The 27,914-nt window shown below is 43.2% G+C and overlaps 1 protein-coding gene across 3 annotated transcripts in view; it reads left to right on the top strand.

The window, feature by feature from the left end:
- Positions 1–27,914, top strand: part of LOC135910800 (steroid 17-alpha-hydroxylase/17,20 lyase-like) — a 74,871-nt gene that overhangs the window by 33,412 nt on the left and 13,545 nt on the right. Inside the window, exons 1-2 of one of the 3 annotated variants that reach the window (XM_070535619.1) lie at positions 2,543–2,642; positions 25,538–25,704. In XM_070535619.1, the coding sequence (XP_070391720.1) occupies positions 25,548–25,704 (157 nt within the window). In that variant the 5' untranslated portion in view covers positions 2,543–2,642; positions 25,538–25,547. Of the gene's footprint in view, positions 1–2,542; positions 2,643–10,729; positions 10,982–25,537; positions 25,705–27,914 lie in introns of those variants that run through there. The other 2 variants (XM_065443204.1, XM_070535616.1) reach the window with 2 other exon arrangements.

Genomic DNA, 27,914 nt, shown 5'->3' with positions numbered 1-27,914 from the left:
TGCCGGCGCGTAAAAGCTTGCGCCCTTGCACCTTGCGTTTGCCGCGCCTCACATATAATGGCGGTTTGAACCTACAAAACGCGCGCCAGCGTGAGTCCACTTGGCTAACATTTCCGCCTTGGTACCAAGACATCGTTTCGTATTTTTGTGAGTCAGCCAGAGCACCCATACCTGCCTGGAGAAGATGGACAGTTTCAGAATAGCGTTTGTCGCCTTACGTACATTAAACGAGAGCACCTTTGCGGGGCGTTGTGTTGTGCGTCCCTTCAAGACTTTTAGTTTAACGTATACGGTAACACAAACGCAAGGAAGCTTTATAGAGCGTGATTTTAGAAACTAATATATCTCTAAGGGAAAATGCGGTAGCCGTGAAACCTCCCACTTCCTGATCCAGTGACCCAGCATGATGCTACGCTTACGCGATATCAAGTTCCACAAGCGCCGGCACAGAAATCTTGACGTCGCAATTCGCGCAAGGTTCATTCGCAACTTCTTGCTTCTCCGAGGGTTTGCGGTCATAATCAGGTTGTGCGATCGCAGTCCCCCCAAAAAATGTTCTCTCTTATCTCCTCGGGCATCGTACTATAGATATGAGCGGTAACACCATATTACTGCATCTTTGGTAAAATTTTCTTAGTCCACAACATGGATGAAATCGCGCTTGAATAACTATTCCTGAAAGCGTCCTTCATCCACAGCCGGTGTCGGCTGCTGCCCTTGTCGGCACTGCAACAATGCTGCTTTAGGGACCCATGATTTATAGTTCAGAGCGAAGAAATAGGTGTGCTTGTTGATCTCCTCTGAAAGAGAAATACCACCAATTACCGAAATACCGCAAATGCCGAAATACTCCACTAGTTTGCCATTCGAGATGAGGTTCCACTAACCATGCTGCTCACCTTTTTGTCGCAGAAGCTTCACCATATTTTAGCAACTTACGAACGCGCAATAACAGAGATCTGTATTTTATCACTGAACGAAATGACGGCTACGGTTTTTCACTCTGCGTGCTTTATTTATTGCGTGCCGTCTGCCACAAGTATCATGCGACATACGCCGCTGAGAACCGTTGTAATGAGTGCAGTGCCACTTTTGCGACATCATGCGGAGAAGTGGCGAACTACTCTCGAGACGAGTCGGTGATATATGTGTTTCTGTATGGGTCGGTCGGCCTAAAACCCCTCATTTTTTCTAAAGTAGCGCCATTCTTAGATATTTCCGCCACCCCGCTCTCGCCGGCGTTTCCTACTCCACGCCTCTTGTCGCCCCAGCCTCCTCCGCTCCTCCATTGACCCATCTGTGTCACGTGCAAGCACGCGACACGCTTTTGTATATTTTTTCTTTCCAGCGCGCTCCGACCGACATACCGGCCCAGTGCGACAGAAGTACATGCACACGGATTGAACGCGGGAGGTTGCGGGATCAAATCGTGAGTGCATCGGCCGCATTTCGATGGGAACGATATGCAAAGACGCCGGTGTCCCGTGCATTGGGGGCACGTTAAAGAACCCCTCCTGATCAAAGCTAATCCGGAGTCCACCAGTACGGCGTACCTTATAATGAGATCGTGGCTTTGGCACGTAAAACCCCAAAATCAAATTTTTTTTTCTCTGTCTTGTGTGCCTTGAGTGTACCAGTTAAAGCAACACTGTCTCGCTGCGAAAGCTTACAACGCAATAGAATACAGACGCACGTAGTGTACATATATAAAATGAGCACTTCAACAAAAGTGTTACTGTTGCTAAAAGGGGGTGGGGGGGGGGAATTACTTTCGGAACCTCAGTCCAGTTCTCCCATCAAGTTCGTTCTTGCTATCAAATTCCAACCACTTCCACTGTAATAAATAAAAAATAAATAAATAAATAAATATTTCATGTGCTAGTACGTTTTTAAGATTATAATACTGTCTACGTGTGAAAACGTGGCTCATGGCTGCCACAACCCGTGCATGAGCTACACACATCTATAAAAGGCTCGGAGCAGAAGCAGCCCTGTTGCTAGGCGTTGCTGGCCCCAGACAGTTGGAATCTCTCACGCACCGGCCGAACAAAAGTGTCCTGCAGGTACGTAATTCAACTTGCGAAACCATGTACACATACTTTCACGCAGTCAAAACCTGAAACTGAGGTACAACGGGCGTGTTTGAGCACAACGTGCATTCATGCATGCCCTTATGCATCGTGTTTCAGCAACACGGACTCTCAACGTGCGGGCGCTTTGCGCCTTGAATAATGGTCCTTCTCTCTATTTTTCGCGCAATTCCAACACGACATTATTAAGGCCAGTTACCGACTGACGAAGCAAAACCTCGCCTGAAAAACTCGGGCTCAAACGAACTTTTCCGCAGATTTCCTTCGGTAGTGCGTTAGCCCTCGTCTGCTATGGTGATTGCTAGTGCTAGTGCAAGCCTTTGTCTGCTACGGCAGGGCCAGCACAGGCGGCGCCACTGTCGAGGCCGCACCGAGCGCGAGAGTGGAGGGAAGGAGGAGGGAAGTGGTTGGCGCTACCTTTGGAGATTGAGGGGTCGGCCACCATCATCCTGTTGTGGCCATGCGAACGCGTCTCGTTAGGCCTACGGGCGCCAGAATCGCAGAACGATCTCACAAACTGGACGCACTACGCCCTCATAACTAATGTCTCAGGTGAGTTTGGAGAAAGCGAAAGCTCATTTCAATAGTTCCTGGCGATCAACGCGAGCGAAAACATAGCCATCACGAGAATTCACGCTGGAGCGGAACATTGGGTGTCGCCATGTTGCACAGTACTGCTATCTTTTAGCGTGCGTAACACGCAGGTCGTGGCAAGTACACTCTAGGCACGGCATAAGCATTAGATATCTGTGCCAATCTGTGCTCGCGCAACGCTTAGTCGAGTGCGATCTGTGCTACACCATCTACGCATGCGTGAGGCGCGTGGGCGCGAGCTTTCGCATGCCGGCACGCGTACTTGTAGTTTGGCGTACTTGTAGCTTCTAAACGTGAATTCAGCCTCAGAGTTAAAGCAAAGCGTGGCTTCACGTACGCGTCCATTCCTTGCCACGAGGTAAAGAAGGCGATGAGCGTCAGATCTCATGAGATCTTTAATGTCCATCGAGACAACATCCAATCTCGGCTGTCGGTAATATCCAATCTCGCTATATCCATTAGTGAAAATTTATGTTCTTCTGTTACAACTGGAGTGGACACTTCTACTAAAGAGCTCCAGTGGCTCTCTCAAAGCACGGGGAAAGAACCTAGCATACGAGTGAAGATTAAGAGGGAAATCAATTGAAGAGAACGCAGGTAAGAAATCCCGTTGTCTTAGGAACCTTGTTAAATGCGTTAGCGTGGCGCCATTTATAGTATTAGTCAAAGCCGCCAAAAGAGTGACCGTTGCAACATCAAGCGTGAAACGTGCTAAGTAGCTCTTTGTCTTGCTTTTCTGTTTTACGCATGAAGTACCTTTTACACGCGTGATGTGTGTCCGTGATCGAAGTGGAAATGCTTTCTGGGAGACTTTCAGATAGCGTTGGTAGCCTAGCGAGAAAAGTCGCTAAATTTAGCGGATGTTTCGTTGTACCTTACTGGCAACTTTGCGTTCTTGGAATCTTAGCGATATTGTAGTGTCTCTTTAGTTATGTGAATAGCCAGTAAATTGCCCTCGTGAAACTCATCAAGGAACATTAGCGCATTTCAATGCTTCACCGCCATTTCATGCCAAGGAGATATACGCCTCCAGTTTTTGCTTCTTGTAAAGGCGTAACTAAAAGCCTATTTAGTGATTTATCTGAATACATCAGAGCTGCTCTTCTATGCAAAGCTTCCGAAATCTTGAAAATCTTGAAATCTGATACCAATATCAGAAATCTACAAGGTATTGCTTTGTGTTTTCACTTTCCGACCGTTGGTTGGCCAACGCTGTAACATGAAGCTATAGTTTCAGAATAATAGAGAATGTACCCAGGAAGAATTAAAGAATAGAAAGGAAAAAAAAATGCGAGGCAGTTGTCATCATCATCGTCGTAATCAATTGCCAGCTTTCAGCTAATAATGTAAGGTGTTGCGCGCCGCTACTCTTACAGAAAAAAAAATAGAAAGTTACCAGCACTGCTTATAGCCGCCCTACGAAAACCTAGTTGTCCGTACGCTAAAACCCTGAGTCGACGCTACAACGTGAGCAAAGTTAGAGCTTGCCCCGTAATCCACTGACGACTGCTGATAATCAGATTACGCCTTAATCTGTGTACAGCTTAATCTGCTCCAAAACTCTTACGGCCACTATATGGCGTATAGCGTGCAGAATAATCCCCTTCAGACGCCCGGTTTCAAGTACATTAAGGTAGTAAGGAAGTCAGCAAAAGTACCTTTAAAACTCCATTGCATAATTCACAATTGTTTCTTTGTTTGCTTTTTTTGCGGGGGGGGGGGGGGTTCATTCTTTCTCCTCTGGTTCTTTCAAGCAGTTTGGATTTTGCAGAGCAGTCCGAGTACAGTAGGCTAAATGTCTTCTTTGTTCCATGCTAACCTAGTTCCACCTTCATTAAATTTTCATCTTCGTAATGCGCTTCCGTACTGTGACACACTGGCAAATTTTCTAAATGATGGCTTTCGTGTTACTGTGCCGCAACAAATCAGATATGGCTACGCCTTCACAATGCTCGCTTGGTTAGGTAATAAAGTTAGCGAATAGCTGCTTCACGACAAGTTAGGCGTGCGTTGAATATCTGTTAGCCGTATTTATCAGCTTGAAAAAACCTGCACCAAAAAGGCCGATTATATTACACTTCCAGGATTACAGAAAAAGAAACGAAGTACAGTGTAACGTCCATAAATTGAGAGGTACGCGAATATACAAGGTATTTCACGCAGCCTGGCAAAATGAAGGAAAGAAGCAGTGTTTGCGTTTCCAAAGAATCATGCAGGGAAAAAGATAAGCCTAGTTCACGATAAACTTCGTTTCAGTGAACAGCTGTTAGTGTTGGATGTGAGTAGGGTGACGTGCAAAGCAGTTCCAAAAAACGACACGTCGTAGTTACGCAGCTCGCAACTAACGCGAAGCCCTAACTTCTACTTTCGGTGTACACCAGGACCATCGTTAATAAAACTGATCCCATGGAATCCTTTTGCTGACTTATGATCCATATTTTTAAGTAATCTTAGAAACCTGGCTACACGACACTATTGGCGATTGCGAAAATGTACAGTTGCAATTCAGCTTGCCTCGTTGTGACATGTTCTTTAAAAGCATACAACTCCTCAAGATGACCACTATGTGCTACCAAAAATTTGCATTGTATTGATGATTGGTGCACAAGCTGGAATACGAAAATGAACAATGAAAAAAGCTATCCTTTCACGTGTAACAAGCAAGAAAAAACTTAGCACATCCGTTTATTCGCTCAAAAACCGCGGCATACTAGAGGTGGATTATTACAAGTACATTGGCGTCACGTTAAGCAACAAACACTGTCTGCACACATTTCCACTATTTGTAACCCGCCGTGGTTTCTCAGTGGCTGTGGTGCTGGGCTGCTGAGCACAAGGTCGCGGGATCGAATCCCGGCCATGGAGGCCTCATTTCGATGGGGGGCGAAATGCGAGAACACTCGTGTACTTAGATTTAGGTGCACGTCAAAGAACCCCAGGTAGTCGAAACTTCCGTAGTCCTCCATACGGTGTTCCTCATAATCAAAAAGTGGTTTTGGCTCGTAAAACCCAATAATTTGATTTAATTTAATCCACCATTTGTTCATCGGCGCTGAAAAAAAGGTATGTTTCCTTCGGTGAAAAGTTAAAGATGCGCCACGTATTGTTACACTTCTCGCTTGCAAGGCTTGTCTTATAGCAAAGCGTGTATGGGACCCACACACTAAAGGAGGCATTACACAACTCGGGTGAATTCAGAGAAAAGCAGCGCGATATATTTTTCAGTAAGTACTGCAGACATGATTCGCGCACTTCATTAATGCGTCAGCACTGTCCTTTGTTGATGTCTCCAAAAAAATTTAGTCGCTTTGAGTTTTCGCACAATTGTCTTGCCGGAAATATTAAATTTACGCTCCCAGTATACGCAAAGTCACACGCAGTTAGGAAAACTCTACATACCCAAAATAGAGCTCTGATGCCGATTTAGGCCAGGACAAAAGCATTTAGGTACAGCTTATTTGCTAAAGATGTTTTTGAGTGGATTAATTTACCACCAAATATCTTTCATGCTCCTGATGCACGAACTGGAGTGTCAGTTTTGTGGCTGCTAAATATACTGTCCTAGTGTATATTGTTTATTTCGGCATTTCATTTAAATGTTTGGTTGCCTTTTCTTCTTGTAGTTCTCTTTTGTATGAATGAAAGCCTCTCGTGCTTGAACCACACAAGAGGTTAGCAGTATGTATAAAACAGAAGATAAGAAAATTAACTTACCGTGAAAACATGTATCACAATACTGTGAATTGAATTAATTAGAACGTATAAAGAAGCCAAAATTGCTACACAGTGCTTCCATATACATATACTAATTTGTGAGCATAGGACTTCTGCAAAACTCACGTGGACATTGCAACAACTTCTGTTAGGCTACAAATTTACGAGGGCCGTTTTTTTTTTTTTCAACCTCCGATAGGCTTTAAATAAAAGACAAGTTCATCTAAAACAATAATTTTATTACCAAAAGATTAGTACAGTTACGGTTACTTTTCGACATAATCACCGAAGAGGTTGAGGCATTTTTCAAATCTGTGGACAAGCTTTGCAATACCCTCTTCAAAAAAAGTTGCCGCCAATGAATTCAAGTAGTCCTTGACGTTGGTTTGAAGGTCGCCATTGGTTTGAAAGCGCTTCCCACCAAGCCACGTCTTCAGTACAGGAAAAAGATGAAAGTCACAGGGTGCTAAGTCTGGACTGTATGGCGGATGATCGAAAATGTCCCATCCAAATTGTTCGAAAAGCCGTTGAGTTGCTCCAGAAGTGTGTGGACAGGCATTGTCATGGATCAGAACAACTCCAGCGGTCAGCTGTCACAATAAAAGTTTCACAGTAAACAGCTGCAGTGATTGTGGTTCCGGCCTCCATAAACTCCACGAGCAACACACCTTGTTGATCCCAAAACACAGCAGCCATGGTCTTTCTGTTGTTGAATGTTTTTTGAATTTCTTTGGTTTGTTTGGTGAATTTGAATGCATCCATTGTTGTGATTGTCATTTTGTTTCCGGTGTGTCGTACTGAATCCAGGTTTCATCCCCAGTCACGATTGATTTCAAAAGGTTGTCTCCTTCATCCTGATAACGCTCAAGGAACTCCAAAGCTGACGCCATTCGTCGAGTTTTGTGGCCGTCCGTCAACATTTTTGGGACCCAACGTGCACAAAGTTTTTTGTATCGTAACCGTTCAGCAACAATAGAGTACGAAACATACCTTGAAACTTCTGGAAATTCCGTAGATAAAGCAGTAATGGTGAATCTGCGGTTTTCTTTAACCATTCTGCCAACTCGTTGAACCAGGTCATCTGAAACGACAGATTTGCGTCCTTGGCCCCCTACGTCATGCACATCATTGCGTCCATCTTTAAAATTTCGACACCATTCACGCACAACACCATCACTCATGAAGTTTTCCCCATACACTCGACTCATTCTCCGATGGATTTCTGCAGCACCATGGCATTCAGCCTGTAGAAAGCGAATAACACTTCGCAATTCACACTTGGCGAGAGCAACAATAATGGCAGCCATGTTTACGTGGCTGTAGCACAATGCCGACTGACGCCTGAATGTCAACGATGGCGGAGTGTGTAGTGCGAGAGCTGCGCAGTTGCCTACAGCGCATGTCCGCTTTCTGCTGCCCGCGTAGCGCCTACACGGAGCGATCGGACGTTGAAAAAAAAACAGCCCTCGTATTTATATTTATTTGGTTTGGGGCCTCAAAATAAGTACTGTGGGCCAAACCAGAGTACTTATTTTTGGTGCGCGCTTCCTCAATTTGGAAACTTCATGCTTCAATTTTTCTGCTGTTTACCAATTTTAGGCAGCTTCATGATTAATGCCAGTAGCTGAATGAAAATTTCGGTGCAAGTAGTCGGCAGAATTTTACTTTCTCTGAAAAATGTAACACACTTCTGCCGAATTTGGTGGGTGGTTGCCTAACATAAAACATAATTTCTTCATTTTAGATATTTTTCATCGGGGCAATTGCGATTGGCATCAAGCTAAAGTTTCCATTTAACGCTGCAATACAATATATATGTGACAAATGCGTTGCAGGGAACGTTTGAGAGAACCGGCCAAATCGCATTTCGTTTTGTATTCTAAGGATAAAACATGCTTCTCAGCGGAGACCATAAGAAGCTTCCGTTAACCAAGGCCTGTTTGATGGGTACGCTGCGGATGCACCCGGTGGTCCAGCTTGGTCTGCTCCTGAAATTACGTACTCTCACCAGAGCCGGTGAGCCCCACATAAGCTAGCATAATCTCAAGAAACCCACACCAGGCAATGATTATACTTTTAGTAGATGTTTGGTGTGGAGAGCTACGTTCACTTGTGGTCTGCTCCACGCATTTTATAACCTTGATATTGTATGCAATGAAGGAGGTACAAATTATTATTCCTATAAAAAATAAGGAGTGCTCCATAGGGGTTACCATCAGAATCAGGATCATAACAACCCGGCTACGTTAAGCGCACTTCAGAACGTAAACCTCTAGCTCCCAGAGAGATCCAGTTACCCTGACTCTGGGTTAGTCGAACCCGCCTAATGTCTACTATATTTCCTAACCGCATAACTCATCCGAGTCCTCTGTCTCCATCGGCTTCGTCTTCATTTCCTTAGCACTCATTGAGTTAGTCTAACAGTAATTACTTGCCCTAGGGCCTAGATGACCTGATCAGCTCAATTTTTCTATATTAATCTCAACCATAACACCACATTTATATGTCTGCTTTCAATCTACAGAGCTTTCTTGCTACCTTTTAATGTTGCTCCTATTATCTTTCACGTCATCACCCGTTGAATGCTTGGCTTCCCTAAAAATGCTTTCTCTTCTGTTCTGTTACATGTGTATGCTGCAATATAGAGATTAACGCAGAGCGTGCCTCAGCTACGCAATTTCTGCATGATGTACCACAAAAATAGATAAGTAAATGATAATACTAATCCTTCTCACTCCGAGTTTCGACCACATGAATTGGTACTGGATGGCAAAAAAATACTATTCAAGTACACTAGTACGTTGCCAGTCGTGACTTGGAAGCCCCTGCTAATAGCACCCAAATATCAATTTTTATTTGTCTGCGGATTTCCTTCTTATGATGTAGATTCCTTAAGACTGCTCCACAGTGCGGGGGACAGAAAAGGGAAATAACCAACCGGTCAGCAAACAGGAAGATATCAGTGTGAATATGCCCAGTTAGTCAAAACTTCTCGCCACGAAGACTGCCTCAAAAATTGCCGCGCTGTCCGTGAAGCCGCACGACAGGCGTAGAGCAAATAGTTCGTCGTGAAGGGCGCATGCTCAAGGCGAACGGAAATGCCGAAATAGTTCAGCTCGAGAGAGCAGAATAAGAGATGAAGAAGCACTTGTTATCTTTTCATTTTCCATGACATCGATGATGTCGACGAATGGCGTCAGCTTTGGAGTTCCTTGAGCGTTATCAGGATGAAGGAGACAACCTTTTGAAATCAATCGTGACTGGGGATGAAACCTGGATTCAGTACGACACACCGGAAACAAAATGACAATCACAACAATGGATGCATTCAAATTCACCAAACAAACCAAAGAAATTCAAAAAACATTCAACAACAGAAAGACCATGGCTGCTGTGTTTTGGGATCAACAAGGTGTGTTGCTCGTGGAGTTTATGGAGGCCGGAACCACAATCACTGCAGCTGTTTACTGTGAAACTTTTATTGTGACAGCTGACCGCTGGAGTTGTTCTGATCCATGACAATGCCTGTCCACACACTTCTGGAGCAACTCAACGGCTTTTCGAACAATTTGGATGGGACATTTTCGATCATCCGCCATACAGTCCAGACTTAGCACCCTGTGACTTTCATCTTTTTCCTGTACTGAAGACGTGGCTTGGTGGGAAGCGCTTTCAAACCAATGGCGACCTTCAAACCAACGTCAAGGACTACTTGAATTCATTGGCGGCAACTTTTTTTGAAGAGGGTATTGCAAAGCTTGTCCACAGATTTGAAAAATGCCTCAACCTCTTCGGTGATTATGTCGAAAAGTAACCGTAACTGTACTAATCTTTTGGTAATAAAATTATTGTTTTAGATGAACTTGTCTTTTATTTAAAGCCTATCGGAGGTTGAAAAAAAAAACGGCCCTCGTAAATTTGTAGCCTAACAGAAGTTGTTGCAATGTCCACGTGAGTTTTGCAGAAGTCCTATGCTCACAAATTAGTATATGTATAAGGAAGCACTGTGTAGCAATTTTGGCTTCTTTATACGTTCTAATTAATTCAATTCACAGTATTGTGATACATGTTTTCACGGTAAGTTAATTTTCTTATCTTCTGTTTTATACATACTGCTAACCTCTTGTGTGGTTCAAGCACGAGAGGCTTTCATTCATACAAAAGAGAACTACAAGAAGAAAAGGCAACCAAACATTTAAATGAAATGCCGAAATAAACAATATACACTAGGACAGTATATTTAGCAGCCACAAAACTGACACTCCAGTTCGTGCATCAGGAGCATGAAAGATATTTGGTGGTAAATTAATCCACTCAAAAACATCAGCGTGCTGAACCTCTCTGCGCATGTCCATCTTTCAACGCATCAAGACATCGATCAAGAAATACGCCCACCAGCATTGGAATCTTGGCATCCGTATCATCATTCTTCGGCAACACGTTCTGATTGCCAGGAACCTGGACTGCAGGGGGCATCACAGTGCACTCAAGCTATAAATGGGATTCATGCTCGTTTTGCAACCACTGGGCATGGCAGCATCGACAGAATGCGGAGCACTAATCCGTTTGTCTTCCTTGTGCAGGTGAGCAAAAAGTATGGAAAATGTTTTCGTTCAAATGACCTATTCCTGTTGGTGCTGCCGTGCCCTCGGCTTTGTTGCTTGCTACAGGTTTTCACATTGTGTCTGAGGAAATTATTATTGTTAGCCGGAGACATTGAATCGAACCCAGGCCCTGACATGACCCGAATTTTACAACAACTTAATGATATTGCAGTCGACATAAAAGATATGAAAGAGAACAGATTACTGAACATAGAGAACAAATTAGATGCCCTGTCCAGGCTTGAGAGCCGAGTAACGTCCTGCCAAGAACAGGTTAGTTGTATGAGTACAACGATTGAAAGGCTTGAAGCAAGGCTTGAGCATCTTGAAAATTATAGTAGGAGGTCAAATCTGATCATATATGGCATCCCAGAAACTGAAGAGGAAACAAATGAATCGCTTGAAGAAACCGTAAACAAAGATATTTTTCATGATATTTTAGGACTCGACCCTATCCCTATTGAGCGGATACATAGGTTAGGTAAACCGGCAATTGACAAAACACGTCCTGTAATCCTAAAGCTTTTAGACAGTAGGCATAAAACTGTGATACTCAAGAACGGAAAGAAACTAAAGGGAAAAGATTATTCAATTGGCGAAGACTTTTCAAAGAACGTTCGTGAACTAAGAAAGAAACTATGGGATAGCGCGAAGCCGAACCGAGATAAAAAAGAAAGGGTTTCCTTGGTGTTTGATAAGTTATATATCAATAATATTCCTTACGTTTGGGACTGCGAAAAAAATGATAAAGTGAGGGTTCAAAAAAACGACGGGATCGGCGCAAGTCGGCCCGTGACGCGAAGTTGTACGCAGTTGCGAAACCGCTCACCGATAAAGTGAGTGGTTCATTTACCTCAGCTTCTTTCTTCACTAAGACAGATAGCTTGTCTTGCCATAGTAACACGGGCCAATCTAGTATAAAAAGCTTGAGAATAGTTAACATTAACGCACGCAGCGTTGCAAACAAGAAAGACTCGCTTGAACTTAAACTGCTGGAGTTCGACCCACACATATCAGTCCTGACGGAAACTTGGTTACATGAGGACTTAGCAGATGACCTGGTATTTCCTCCTCATTATAAAGTTGTTCGCAAGGACAGGACCTCAAGGGGTGGTGGCGTAGCCATTCTCTTAAAAGACTCTGTAGAATGCGACCTTGTATATGATGTTCCTGACCTTGAATGCCTTTGCATAAAAATTTCTTGCTGGGGTCATTCTTTCATCCTGTATGGTTGCTACAGGCCACCAGATGCCGCACCCGACTATCTTATTAAGCTACAACATCACCTGTCTCATTTCCAAAATAAGAAAATACTGTTAATAGGTGACTTCAATCTGCCAGATGTGTGCTGGTACCGCTTACAAGGCGGTGCTAAGTCTGGGAGCAATGCAGACGTTCTGTTTGATGTCATGCTTACTCATGATTTGCTCAAATTGTAAATCAACCTACTCGTGTACAAGGTTCATCTTCCTCTATACTAGACTTAGTTTTTGCTAGCCGTCAATATTCTATGCATACTGTATCGGTCGAAACAGGCATTTCAGACCATCACCTCGTAAGCGTATCGATAGATTTAGTTAAGTCCCCTTACCACAACAAAAAAGCCAGTCACGTACGTTGTTTCAAGGATTATTCTAGGGCTGATGATGCCGCAGTGATTGATCATATGGAAACTTGTTTATCGAGCTTCGATGATAATGACGATGTCTACAAGCTGTGGGAGCAATTCGTCGAAATGTGTCAATATTGTCTAAATGCCTTTGTTCCGAATAAACGCAAAAAAGTTCACAAACGCACACCTTGGATGACGCGGAAGATTATTCAACTGAAGCGAAAACTAAAAAGATCTAAGAAAAAAAACCACCAGTTAAGTCAGATTGAAACGCTTAAAAATAATCTTGAACGTGCGGTTCGTGAGTCAAAAGACTTCTACTTTAACACAACATTACCCAGTTTTGTTAAAAATGACCCAAGTAAATTTTGGAACTTCCTGAGTGACAGCAAGAAACATATCTCAAAAATAACAGCGGAGGGAGATACTTTGACTGATCCGATTGACATTGCACGCCATTTTAATTATTTTTTTCACAGCGTATTCTCTGAAGAAGGTGTACAAACTGTACAAAGCGCATCAAATTTTCCTGTATCGGAGGTTGACTTTGTTAGCCTCCCTGGTGTATTTGCTTTGCTTTTAGAACTGAAACCTAAAACTTCTTCTGGTCCTGATAATTTACCCAATGTATTTTTGCGACGCTATGCCGAAATAATTGCGAAGTTTCTTTTTGTGTTGTTTAAAAAATCTCTGCTGTCATCAAAACTTCCGGTTGAATGGAAGACTGCTCGAGTTGTTCCCATCTTTAAAAAAGGTGACTGCACATTACTACAAAATTACCGTCCTATTTCTTTAACTTCCGCATGCTGTAAAATGCTCGAACATATTATTGCTAAACATATTAACAAATTTCTTGAAGAACACTCCATATTAAGCGACTTTCAGCATGGGTTTAGAAAGGGCTATTCTACAATAACACAATTAGTTACAATAGTACACACCTTTGCTAAAACACTGGATATGAATGGTCAAATAGACACCATATTTATGGATTTCAGCAAAGCATTTGATAAAGTTCACCACGAAAAACTGATTCAAAAACTAAAAAACATTAATCTTCCAGACATTTTAATATCGTGGATTCAAGATTACCTCACGAATAGAGTGCAATTTGTTTCAGTCGATGGGTGCAGCTCCAGTTGTCTCCCAGTCACCTCTGGGGTGCCCCAAGGAAGCGTCTTGGGGCCTTTGCTTTTTCAGATTTACATAAATGATATTGTTAATGTGGTTACTCCAGGAACTCATATTCGATTGTTTGCTGATGATTGTGTCGTTTTCCGTCAAATTACGTGTACTAACGATCAAAACGAACTTGACCAGTGTCTTCGAAATGTTCTTGATTGGTGCAGCGAGTTTTCCATGGTTCTTAACACTGAAAAAACAGTTTCGATGCAAATAACACATAAAAAGAACCCAATTAACCACGTGTATACACTCGGATCATCAACACTAAAGCAGGTTAATAGCTACAAATATCTAGGTGTAACAATCACAAGCCGTCTTTCCTGGAACTCACATATAGATAACATATGCTCCTCTGCATTTAAAAAGCTGTGTTTTCTGAGGCATAAACTAAGAAATTCACCTTCTCACATAAAACTTCTAACGTATAACACTTACATCAGGCCAAAGCTCGAGTATGCTTCGGTTGTTTGGGACCCATTCACTAAACTTAACATAGATAAATTAGAAAGGGTTCAAAGAAAAGCTGTTAGGTTTATCTATTCCAAATTTAAAATCACCGACTCCCCCACTAACCTCATGGCGGCTAACAATATTGAAACACTTGAAACGCGAAGAGGAAAATATCGCCTTGAATTTCTTTATTCTTTACTTAACCATAAGTTTGCTTTGGATCCTTCACAGTACATATCCCCTCTAACCACACGTTATACCCGACATCATCACATTCACTCATTGACACCGTATTTTGCGAAAACTGACTGTTTTAAATATTCCTTTTTTCCGCGGACAATATCCGATTGGAACCATGTTATGACATCTTAATAGTTTGCAATATTTGTCTCCTTATTTTTATGTATATTTCTTTTCATTGTGTTCTGTATCTTTTGAGTTTTAAGAATATATGCCTGTCCTGCTTGGACCCTGAAAAGGGTCTGCAGTATGTACTAAATAAAAATAAATAAATAAAAATACAGAGCAACAATAATAGGCTTTGGACACGTTCGCTAGACTACCTTCTACTGCCAACCATCAAAGTTAGTTCAGATGCTTTCTGTTGAGTAGGCAATACATCTGTGGTAAAAGTAGTTTGTGGTAATGCAGGAAACTTTCTAGTGGGGCGGCTGTCTAGAGAACATAATAAGGTTTGGTCTTAATCTTCCCGCACGTGTTGACGCTCATCGTATCGCGATTGACGCACCTCAACGCAATGATTCTTTCGACAGGAGTGTTGCGTGATTCCAGACTCGGCGTAAACACACGATATCTGAAATAATGTGCGTAGCCACAGGAGGACTCTCGATAAACATACAATCGTGGTGGCAGCTGCACGCAGGCGACCATATCTTTGATTTCCCAACTCCTAGTGTCGTCGCAGGTGAAGTGGATGATAAATTTGTGCACTCTTTAGCTCCCTACGCAAGCAGTGGACGTAGTACATTGGTTCGCAAATTGCCGTGGTTCAATCAGTGCTATCACTGACAGGGTTCTCATATAAAAACAATACGTTAGCCACAGCCAGCTGTGCTTTACCCAGTGAACGCGCAAATTCGTTTGGTTTTGCTGCGTCTAACAAACAATTGCAGCCTGTTCAGCACGCCTTCCTTACAATATTTGTTTATTTATTTATTTATTAATCATACCCTCAGGGCCATTACGGCATTATAGAGGGGAGTGGTTACAAGCAAAAACGGGTAAATTCAACAAACAGGAGTTATTAGTGCAGAAAATTATGTATATGAATATGTATAAACAAAACTATTTAACAAATGGCACCTAGATATACAATGTTAGCTAAGGCATTTGTGAGTACAGGTTGAACAATATGAAAAAAAAGGTTCCTAGTTATACAGTGTTAGCTATGACATTCTTGAATAATTGGTGATCTGCGATAGTGGCTATCGAGGCGGGGAGGTGATTCCACTCATTGGAAGTGCGTGGTACAAATGACTGCAAAAAAGCGTTCGATCTGCAAAATGAAATGTCAACCTTATGAATGTGGTCTAGTCTGGGTGATACATACGGAGGCGGAGAAATAAGTTTGTTGCGTAGCAGCGGGTGATGAAATAATTTATGAAAAAGGCACAAACGGAACAATTTTCGACGTGATAACAAGGACGGTAGGTTGAGGCTAGATTTCATGGCACTGATACTCGCGGTTCTATTATAGTTAGAAAGAATGAAACGAGTAGAGTTATTCTGAACCATTTCTAGTGAGTGTATTAGGTTTACTTGACCTGGATCCCAGATTGAAGCAGCGTACTCAAGTTTAGGTCGTATTAAAGTTTTATAGAGGATTAATTTTAAGGAAGAAGGTGCTTTGGAAAAGTTGCGTCGTAAGTAACCTAGCATTCTGTTAGCGTTACTTATTATATGGGTGACGTGAGTATTCCAAGTAAGATCAGAGGTGATGTGAAGGCCAAGGTACTTGTAAGTTGTTACCAATTCTAATGGAGTGTTATTAAGGGAGTACACAGGTGGTTCACTGGTAGTTCGAGATACACGCATGAATTTGCACTTGTTAACGTTTAGTTCCATTAACCATGAATTGCACCATGCAGAAATGGCGTTAAGGTCAGCTTGAAGCCTGGTAACATCCTCGTCGCGAGTTATTTCGGTGTAAATTACGCAGCCGTCAGCAAATAGGTGAATTTGAGATGAAACACAGGAAGGTAAGTCGTTAATATATATGAGAAATAGGAGGGGTCCAAGCACGGAGCCTTGTGGTACACCTGAATAAACAGGACTCAGATTAGATGTTGCTTCGTTAGCTGAAACGAAGTGTGAACGGTTAGTGAGGAAAACTTCAAGCCAGTACAGAATTTTAGGCTCAAGGTTTAGTTGTTGCAGTTTGTAGATTAATAAGCTATGGCACACTTTATCGAACGCTTTTGCGAAGTCCAAAAAAATTAGATCTGCAACTGAAGAGTGGTCAAGCAATAGGTTTAGTTTATGCGTGAATGATACTAGTTGGGTGTCACATGAGTATGCTTTGCGGAAGCCGTGTTGAAACTCAGAAAAAAAGGAGTTTTCTTCTAAGAAGTTGGCGATATGAGAAGACAGAACATGCTCGATAATTTTGCATGGTATACTCGTTAAGGAAATAGGCCGATAGTTCAGTGGGGAATGTTTAGTACCTGTTTTGTAGAGTGGAATCACCTTCCCCACCTTCCAATCAGCAGGCAGTGAACCATTGTCAAGTGATTGCTGGAAAATCTTTGCAAGAATAATGGAACAATATGTGCTAGTGTTTTTTAGAAACTTAGCGTTAATTAAGTCACAGCCAGGAGCGGATGAGAGTTTCAATGAGGCGATTATTTTTTCTATGCCAACGGGTTCGATTATTAAAGGGTGCATTGCGGCGTAGTCGTAAGATAGTGTAGTTGGGCGTGTTACATGAGCGTGTTTAGAAAAGTTACGCGCAAAAACGTCATTTAATACAGATGCGCAATCGGCAGGGGCAATCGCAGTATCGGTGCTATCAACAAGGGTTATGGCGTCGTCATGTTTTGGGTTAATAGTGCGCCAGAACTTTTTCGTATCAGTAGTTAGCATGGAAGGCAATGTGTTATTTAAAACTATTTATTTAAATAGAGAGAGAGAATGAAGAGGAAAGGCAGGGAGGTTAACCAGGTATGAGTCTCCGGTTTGCTACCCTACACTGGGGATGGGGGATAGGGGTTAGAAAGATGACAGAGAGGAAAACGCAAAAAAAAAACTACTGGCCTACCGATCTACGGCCTGTGTGAACGACTTTAACTGGAACGCCTTTTGTGTGTGTGTCTCCATGTGTGCGCGTTCGTTTTTTTTTTTCTTCCTTACAATAACTTGTGAAACATCTACATCTTGTGAAACAATATATTGTGAAACATCGCCGTTTTGAGACGTAACAGTCATAAAGAGGATTGATGACTGACAGTGTAATTGAACTTCTGTCTTTGAGCACAGCAACCCAATGCTATCACTATTAGGCTACGATAGCACGTATTTTATCGGGAAGTGTAGAGATTGTCCAAACATTGTCTCCGACTAATAGCCCCAAGCTTTTTGCCTATCACTGCCTACAGACTATTTGCAAACCGTCCATTGAAAAGCTTATGTGGCTAAATATATGCGAAAAATAGCTTTGATAACAACTGTTATCTTAATCAGTCTTTATATAGTAACTGCACACACAATCTGCAGATTTTCCGACTTCATGTTTACGTTAGCTCTCCTACACTAAAAATGCTAACCGCGCGATTAAAAAAAACCGCTTGTTATTGACAGGTCACCTGGTTATTTCCAAGAATACTGGGAATAATAATGGGTCTACATCTACGGCGTTGACCACGACCCTAAGCTGAAGGGCAAATCGGAAGAGGTCCAGACGGAAAGATCCTAGACCTCGTTTCTGGAAAACTGCGCATGAACTTTGAAACGCTGCTCACCTGCTGTGTCGGTGCTAGGACAAGTCCGGGGAGATGCTTGCCCACATGAACTTGTTCTATACATATTCGTCCGACTCGTGTAGATGCTCACTTACACCTCTGCCGGTAAATCTTCGCATGGTAACTTGAACGGCTTCGCTTCCAGTATGCTTCTAACTCCCGCTCATCAAGTTATCATGCTCGCCAGAAACAAATGGGGGGCAGTATGTTGAAAGAAAAAGACAGTCACTACTTTGACTAGTTGGTACGTAGTCAACTATGTACCAACTGGCCCGGCTTTCAACCCTTCTGCAGGACAGTATGTGTAGCATTCATAAAACACCAACAAACTTCGTATCCAGCCTTGGCAGCACCCCTGGATTGCAACCTGCATTGCGCAGTGAAACCGAATATCGCTGAGACACATAACTGGGCCAAGGATACCTGAAAAGCAGACATAGCGCTGCCAACTTTATCATCTTGAATACTGCGCTGGAGAACCATCTGGAAAATGTTGAGCGATGAGTGCTTAAATGAACAAAGGGTAACTCTTAAATGAAGGCTCAGGTGCGAAAGTGTGTAGTATGCAGTGCTTCCAACCACTTTCCATAGATCTAGGAATCTTACGCCTAGTTCAATGAAATAGGGAAATTTGTCTAAATCTAGGGAAATTTAACGCTACGACATTGAAATAGTGGACCAACTGAGGTGCTTTGATCTCAGCCATCGTAAATTACCTCGGCACTAGCGGGCGAAGTATGACTTTTGGTCGTACTGCAGCGTTGTGAACGTGTCTTGCCAAGAAAACGACAAGGTGCGGGTTCCATAGGCTATTTAACGAAGTACTGCTACTTATACACGCTTACACTAAAATTTACCGGGGAACCGCTCATAGACAAAGCAAACATGGGCAGAGTTCCAGTGGTAATGTGCTCCGCTGAGTTTTGCTTTGGAGGAAGGATAAAAATTGGCAGTATATATGAGTGCTTCACTGCAAATGACGCGTAAGCACGCACATTTGTTGGTATTACCTCAGTACACGGCAAGCAAAAAGAAGTTATTCGCATCTTTTATATTGATGTCAAGAAGTGGCACAATGTTTTCACACTGCCAGATTTTATAGAGAAGGTTAGCCGCCTGGCTTTTTTTACAATTCGAATAACGCTTCATGTAATCTAGTTATTTTACTCATCGTGCGAAAGAATTTCTGACAGACACAAAACATAAACGTGGTGACGTCTTCTTGAGAAAATATGGCTTAAGCAGGGTGTTGTGTTGTTAACACGACAACTCGTACTGCGACATCATTTCAGGTTGATTCTAATGACTTTATTATTACAATAGCTCTAAATGAGCTTAGAAACAGATTTATTTTTCAGAAGTTTGTAGTAAATTTTGCCAATACAAATACTTTATCTCCACAAAAATTAGATTGGCAAACTTAATACTAACGACATACTGCACACATCTAGGAAAATCTAGGGAAACTTTTTACCCACATTATCGGAAGACTGGCTTCTGAGGTTGGCAGGACCGGTGGTATCTGAAATGAGAATAAAGACAACACTTGGTAAACAGGAAACTACTCCACAGTAGAAGCTTTCTGCCCAGTTCTTTATTCACATGGCGAAGAAAGTTGCAATTTCAGAAATTGAGTTGCCTAATAATGAAATCGTAGTCACTGAGTAGAAATTTTGATACTGTCACCAGTTGGGAGATATCCATTTCTGAAGTCTGATAACAAATAGATTGACCTTGATGTTAATGTCGTCATGAACTGCTAGAGGAAGACATTGCAGGAACTATTGACTGGAACTCAAAGTATACTGTAGCACATTTTCAGCACGGACATATCGAAAGCCTTGCTAGCCTTATTTTTGCCAAGCGGTCATGCTTTTGGCCATCAATTTTACTTTTCTAACATGTGTCCTAAAGTGAATGATTAGAACTTTATCTAGTGGAAAGAGGAGGAAAAGCAAAATAAGAGGGAAAGCCAATGAAGTTAGCCAGTGTAAATACCAGCTGGCTATCCTGTGCTGGGAAAAGAGATAAAGCACGTAAAAGTTATTAAATGGAAAAAAGGAATAATAGAGAAGCATGCGCACACTCAGGTGATGAAACTTGCTCTAATTTTGAAGTCGATCACGCAATCGACAAGGCCTTGAGGTTCGGAGGAACGGGTTTAAATCCCTAATTGGGGAACCCGGTTCGCACTAGTGTCCTAGGACTATCTTCTCCGTCGAGCATTAAGTAGTGGAAGCGTTTTAATCAAGTAACTGCAAAATTTGATTTATCGCGTGCCTCGGCCTTATCAGTTAATAAATCCGCACAGGCCGAAGTCTGCTATGTGCTCCAGATGACGTTCTTAAAAATAGTTCGAAATAAGAAGAACGCGTGATGTATATTCAATCATACGAATTTTTATCTGCATTAGATAGGTCTCTCTGTTGCTCGTGGTATTTTACTAATTTCTGATTGATGGGCATAAGTCAGCCCTATTCTAAACATGACTGCGCGTTCTCGAGGTTATCGGTTGTTACCCGTGATATATGTGTATGTTCCAAGTGTCCCTGGTGCCTCTTCATCTCCGAGCCATTGTCTTACATAGTATTCTCTAATGGGCTTGAACAAACACAGCGTTCACGCAGTGCGACCGCATAGGATTGTGCGCACGATTTCGTACAAAGAAAGGATGAGGCAAACAAAACATTAAATTATGGGGTTTTACGTGCCAAAACCACTTTCTGATTATGAGGCACGCCGTAGTGGAGGACTCCGGAAATTTCGACCACCTGGGGTTCTTTAACGTGCACCTAAATCTAAGTACACGGGTGTTTTCGCATTTCGCCCCCATCGAAATGCGGCCGCCGTGGCCAGGATTCGATCCCGCGACCTCGTGCTCAGCAGCCCAACACCATAGCCACTGAGCAACCACGGCGGGTCAAACAAAACATTCGGATAAGGTGCAGAAAGGAAGGTCGAGCAGTGGCAAATGATAAAAAGGGCACGTGTATCTACGCGTTCAGCATCGATCAAACTGGAGTCCATGGTACAAGAGGCAGAGCTTCCGCGTTCACATACGTGTGTCCCGTCTCACTAATACTGTGCAATTCAGCGAGAGCTGTGTATCACGTCAGCCAATAGAAAAAGAAAAGCAACTAGAGATTTCGAGCGTTGTTGGCCTCTCATTGACCTCTGTGCGAGGAAGCATGAAGGAAACAGAACTAAACAAAATAGGACGTTTTTACCAACCAGCCCAATTCAACATGCTGTGAACGACGTTGACTGAATGAAAGTGCCATGCAAGGATTAGTTGTGCGCAATGGGCGAGCTTTCCTCCCTTCTCTTATACATGCAGCTGGCTCTCGTCACTGATTGGCTGGCCCGTCTTGTAGTCCTCGCAGTGGTGCATGGAACTGGTAAGACGGAGTATACGTATGTGCAGCCAGGCGGTGAGGAATTATCAGCGCCTTGGTCGCTATGACGCTAGCGCAATAGCAATATTGCGTAATAATGCGCATGCGCACTCGCTGGCGTGCAAGTGTTTTCTATTTAATACGGCGTCGTCACTTGTCAGAGCGCAGAATGCAAGCGTCTGAAAGGTGAGCTGTAACACTATTTCTTTCTTGTTTAATGGTCATCTCCCTCGCATCTGTTTGAAAAAGAGGTAAGTAACGAATTACATGCAATGAATTAGTTGCAATCAGTTTTGTGTTTTCGCAATTGTATAATTTAACGATTAATATTTTACTCAGCAACGCTAACTATAACTCAATTGCTTTTTCAGTAAGTAATTACACGTAGCCAGTCACATTTGAGAGGAAACAAGCTCTGACAGGCGAGGCAGCTTTGAGCATTTGACTTTGTCGATAACAACAGGGTGCAAAGAATGAAAACGGGAGATGGAGAGAAAAGGCAAAGGTAGTTAGGTTACCAAGATGGGAAGACAGGGTTTGCTACCCTACGCTGGGGAGAGAGGGAAGGGGCAGGTAAAGTGATAGCAAAGCAGAGAGAAAGAATGGAGCAGAGACGTACGATACCACTCAGTCACTGTCACGCAATACCGTCACCGCACAGCACAGTAGCACATGCAGCACTACAAAGATCTGTTCAGGCTACAACCGCTTGTCCAATTCTGTTGCCCTAAAAAACTCCAACAGAACCCTCGTCGCCCTCCGCTGCGACGGCTTGGGATGTCGGCATTCTAAAATAAGTTCTTCTGTAAGAGGTCCTTGGTCAAAGAGCACTATTCTGATTGCGAGCGATCGTCTCTGTAAATTGTAGTGAGAACAGTCAGAGAGAAGGTGTTAAAAAGTCTCCTCGCTACCACAGTTATCACACGAGGCGTCGTCGGCCCATCCGATTCGGAAAGCAAAAGACTCGGTGAAGGCCACCCCTAGCCATATTCGACAAGGCAGGGTGGCTTCGCGACGGCAGAGTCCACGTGGAATGCAAAGGCGTAGGTATACGTCTAGGTTGTGCAGCCGGTTGTTTTGAAAACTTCCTGCGTTGCACAAGGAGAACGTAATATCACAGGTGAGCATTCGAAGTTTTCTAGTGGTATCTGTCCTTGATAACGGTATCGGCTTCTCTTCGTCGCCTTGAAGAGCCGACCGAGCAGCGTTATCGGCGTGTTCGTTCTCTATGACGCATCAGTGACTTGGAAGCCACTGAAATGTCACTTGGTGTCCTTTCTCAGTCAAGGTTTGGATTAGTTCTCTAATCTCGAATACCAGTTTCTCGTGGGGTCCACACCGCAATGTTGATGGCAAGGACTTCAGTGCTGCCTTCCCTTCCTCCCACAATCAGTGTCTTGCAGCTATGACTGAAAGACCCGAACATAGTAGGCTTGTACAGTTACACACTTCTCTTGGAAGTCCTTTCTCTGAACTTTTCTCTTATAATAAATTTATTTTGCTGTCTCCTGGAAGCGCTTATAGGCGGCCTCCATAATTGGTAAAAGCTGCGGCTTAACTCTTCGCTTAGTGCAGTCTATGAATTCTCCAATACAGGCAGATGTTGTTCGCCGTACAACTCGTTAGTTCAAAGACCCGTCACAAGGCTTTGTACGAATTTTCACATACACACTGGAAGATGTAAAATGTCCTGTAGGAAACGTTCTATGGCGAGACTTTTTATGAAGGTTTCAGTAATATCGGAGACAGAAGGAAAAAACAGATATTGTGAAGTGATGGTCAAAAGAGGCTGACTACTTTCAAGGCTGCCGAGTCTCCTTACGCTTCCTCGAAAAAAGCGCACAAGTGACATCCTCGCTTCTTCTACAGCAGACCCGAGGGCCCACGTGACGTTTGGGCGCGTCACGATCTTCGCCTCTTCGGGCTACTCGGAACCTTTAGGGTGACAGTTTTGAGCGCAGTGCCACTTCGACACACTCACCACGTTCTTCCTGTAGCTGCTGCTCATTTGAGCGTTACAGGTCGCGCGCGTGACGCGAAGGTTACCTGTGACGTCAGCGCTGTTGGAGGGGAGAGTGGTTTCTCCGAGAGGGAAGGTGCGCGGCTTTTCATTAGAATTTTCAGTGGTTTTCGCGGAGTTTACCAATAACTTTCACACACATCCGTCCCGGCGTGATCTACGTGCCAGGTTTACTTGTTTGCAGTGCTCAAACCAGTTAGACTCTTTTTCACAAGAATGATCGCACTGGTGTTCTAAGATAAGCAGATACTAATATAGCGAATAATTACTGCAAACCTGTCGATACGGAAAGATGCAGCGGAAGGGTCCCGACACAGCCAGTGCCCTTCCACTCGTCCAAGGAAAAGCGCCCCCTGAAGAACTTGACAAGAAAGGTCTTACCACGAAAAGTCCGCAATAAATTTTCAGTAACAAAGATTTTGTTATAGCTGAGATGGGGAAAGAATGTTGGGAGAGGTTGTTAAATGTGCGCAATCAAAATTACAAGCATGTGGCCTGAGTGAATGAGCTTCGAGAGATGTTTCTTTCACTGCTTGTCGAACGCAACTGTATAATTAAATGAAGTGCCGCGAAAGTAGTACAGGGCTGAACAGATTGAAATATCTAGGTACATAGTAGGTAGTTTGAAAATTTAGCCGGTGAAGTGTTATAGTTTTGGGACGATTGCGAACAAATCAAACAAATTTAGTCAAACAACAAGTCAAACAAATTTTTAAAAATGTTGCACTAAGTGAAGCAGAATTCATCGATGTGTTGGAAATTTTAAGCCGTTGCCTTCACTGAAAAACTTGTACTTCACTTGAACAAGTTCACTGAACAACTCGAAATTTGTAGGAATACAGTCTGTATGTGTGAAACGGACTAGTACAGTTCAAAATTCACAAGGCAATTAATGGTGCCACAAGACATTAATGGCCACGGGATCCGCAAAAACGCCTCCTTAAATGTCGGAATAAATTTTCAAATTGTCGCACAACCACGGTAACAGAAATCTTAACAAGCATGTCAAAGGCCCTCTACATTTTGATTAGTTCGCTGAAAATGCATTTGAGAGTGCAGGATCGTTAATCTGAGCCTGTCCATTACTATAGAGTGCACTCTTGAGAGTGGATCATGGAGTAATTAGGCACGCACTACGCAGCGACGTGGCATGATCCACATGAGGGAGTCATGCCTAAACGTCATTGCCTGTAAGAGTCATTGTCTAAAAGCGTAGTACATATCTATTACGCTTCAGTCTGTTAGAGAAAACACAAACCAGCATGAATGCGCCGAGCGTCGCATCTTAAATATTTGTAGCCGTTCCTTCGGGAAAATTTCTTCTCTGCTTGGTTTTCAGCGTCACGTGACATGCTTCAGCAAACTTGTTCTCAGCTGCGTTATCTCCTTTGGGATATCACCTTGCTGGTTTTGAAATCACGTGTCTCAGACCCAATTTCCCTACCCATTGTAACGCTTTCAACGTACGATCATTAGACAAGCACTTAACAAAGCAGCCGTTGCGGGAGTATTCCGTCAACGTTGAGCTCGTTGTTAACGCCATTTTTTTAACTAAGCTTAGCATCGATAGCGTTTGCTTGTTTCAGTTTGGTTATGCAATTGTCAATCATCCGTTATGTTAGCTTCTTGCTTCTTGTAGCACGCAAGAAAAATAGATATTTCATGGTTTTATATAAAATAACCTTTGCGCATGACTTGGTATTCGCATCTTATTTTTATTGCTTACATTATGCGACTTTTCAGCCTCGTTTGTTTCTCTTTAAGCATGGATTCGCCATCCGCATTCTTGTGATGCAGTTCGTGGAAGCTGTTTCTTCAGAGTATATTGTCCATAAGTTCACTTCCTCATCTTTCTTGTGGTCAATAGACTAAATCGATTTGAACGAAATTTTCTAGAGGCGCAGACATGACCGTCCTCGGAGACTTCTCCAGCCCCGTCGACTGGCGATGGATCACCACAGCGCTGGTCTTCGTGGTGACGTACCTGGTGGGCCGCTTCTACCACCGTGTGTCCAACTACCCGAAGGGACCCTTCCCACTTCCTCTTGTTGGCAACCTGCTGAGTGAGTCTCTTCGCGCTCAGCAGTGTACCAGCGTGGGTTATTTCATCGCGCATTAGTATATCCAGCCTCACCTACGCGTGCATAAGGAGACAGAAAAATGACACAACGACTATACAAGCATTTTTGAAACGAACTTGTTTTTTTAAAAAATGATGAAGGCAAGCCCCTTTGAAACGTATGGCGCTTGTTTGAGGCCCCCCGATGCACACATTTCTTTTTTCGTCATGCTATAGTCCTTTCGCTAGAAAATATCCATGTTTGAAATGCCCGATACTCTATATAGGCTCGAATTCAAGCAATAACTGCTTATAGGCTACATCAGCAATGCCTCCGTGAAACCATGCACTTCAGACGCCACCTAGCAGCACAGTTTTATTGCTGTTGCAAATGGTGCCACTGGAGATGCCTTTGTTATTATTAGTGCTGAACCAACTTGCACCCAACTGTGCAACCGAAAACGCAATGTTCAAGATGGTCGACTTATATAATTAAACAAAATTTTGCACATTATATATATATACACACGCTGAGGCAGGCACAGGACCCGGAATCTTTTTTATCCTGAAGCTTTTTGTCCGTTGACGAAGCCATGCAGCCGTCTACAATTGGCACAAGCTCGGAGAAGCCTGCAGCAAGCTGCGAACAGCGTGGTCGCTGCCTTATTACGACAGAGGCTAAATAAGAGTTGGGGAAGGGCAGATCGACGGTTGTACCACGAAATTATTTGCTACTGTTCGCGAAATCCTGCGACAAATCTGACCGTAGAAATAGGAGTGGGGCAACAATGGGAATAAGCGTACACAATAAACTTCATATACCACCAATATTCATACAGTGCATTCCAAGGAAGAAGTGTGACTTCTAGAACGCTTTGCCCCACCGACAGTTGAAGAAACTTCCCCGGCCTTGAAACGCCAAAGCGGCAGTCATGCTGCGCATCGGGGACACGTACCACAATGAGGCGCCTCCGGAGCAACCAAATCAAACTGGCCGAGCGCGTACTCCCTGCCGAACACTAACAAGCATTGCCTATGTATAAACAAAGACTAGAACTGTGAGATTAGCAGGTTTATGCCATAATGCGAAGCGTTTTGCGCTTAGCGATTACCACTGCGTAATCGCGTCCCAGACGCTGTTGTTTGATTGATGTTGCTGTTTGACAAAGCGACTGTGATAGATTCAAGATAAATTAGTGTCGCATGTTTGCGGAACCTTCAGTGTTTTGATCGAACGTCCACAATGGTTATGACATGCTCTAGCATACACGGGACCTTGCGCAGGTTCTTGTCCGTATAGCAGGGATAGTACTCTCTCCAAGATATTAAGGATTCATGTTCCGGCGCATTCTATGCTGTTCAAGTATTGAAGCGCACGGTTTAGTTCTGAAAAATATTCCTCAATGCTTTCTCTTTTCCGCAGAATCTTGTTTGCAAAAACGTTTCAAACAGAAAACTTTAACACTGTCGTCGTCGTGGTCGTCGTCATCGTCATCGTCGTCGTCGTCGTCGTCGTCGTTTTCGTTGTTGTTGTTGTTGTTGTTGTTGTTGTTGTTGTTGTTGTTGTTGTTGTTGTTGTTGTTGTTGTTGTTGTTGTTGTTGTTGTTGTTGTTGTTGTTGTTGTTGTTGTTGTTGTTGTTGTTGTTGTTGTTGTTGTTGTTGTTGTTGTTGTTGTTGTTGTTGTTGTTGTTGTTGTTGTTGTGGTGGTGGTGGTGGTGGTGGTGGTGGTGGTGGTGGTGGTGGTGAAACCGATTTTAAAGGTGGTATCAAGTCGTAAATTAAAGGTAGCGCAGATAAATGCGCTCAAAGCACCTCGCTTGTCAGTGCGTGGAGCCTTACCAATTCCAAAGCGTGTCACACAGGCAAGAGTACTAGCACAACGCCAGAGTTGACCACACCAATAAAGTTTCCTACAATAATTACCAGACAGAATGCTGGCATCTGGGGTCGATCAGCTACCACTGGAATGGTGGGTAGTACACGGATTTGTCTAATCTTTGTACTTGCGGTTTCAAGCGCTCTCACGACGTTATTTATTCCGTTTTAGCTTTATACCTTTCCAAGCTTTCGTAGCTTTCTAAGCAAAACAAGGCAATTAGTCTCCGCACACATGTGCAATCACTGCCAATTGTGATCCCTATAGCGCAATGGCGTTGTGGAAATTCGTCAATTTGCGAAGTCACTAAGTCGCTTAAAACTGATAGGTCAAGTTTA

This window comes from Dermacentor albipictus, chromosome 1 (genome assembly GCF_038994185.2).
Source record: "Dermacentor albipictus isolate Rhodes 1998 colony chromosome 1, USDA_Dalb.pri_finalv2, whole genome shotgun sequence".
NCBI classification, from domain to species: Eukaryota; Metazoa; Arthropoda; class Arachnida; order Ixodida; family Ixodidae; genus Dermacentor; species Dermacentor albipictus.
Note: the sequence above shows the minus strand (reverse complement) of the source record. Positions and strands in the feature narration are given on the sequence as shown.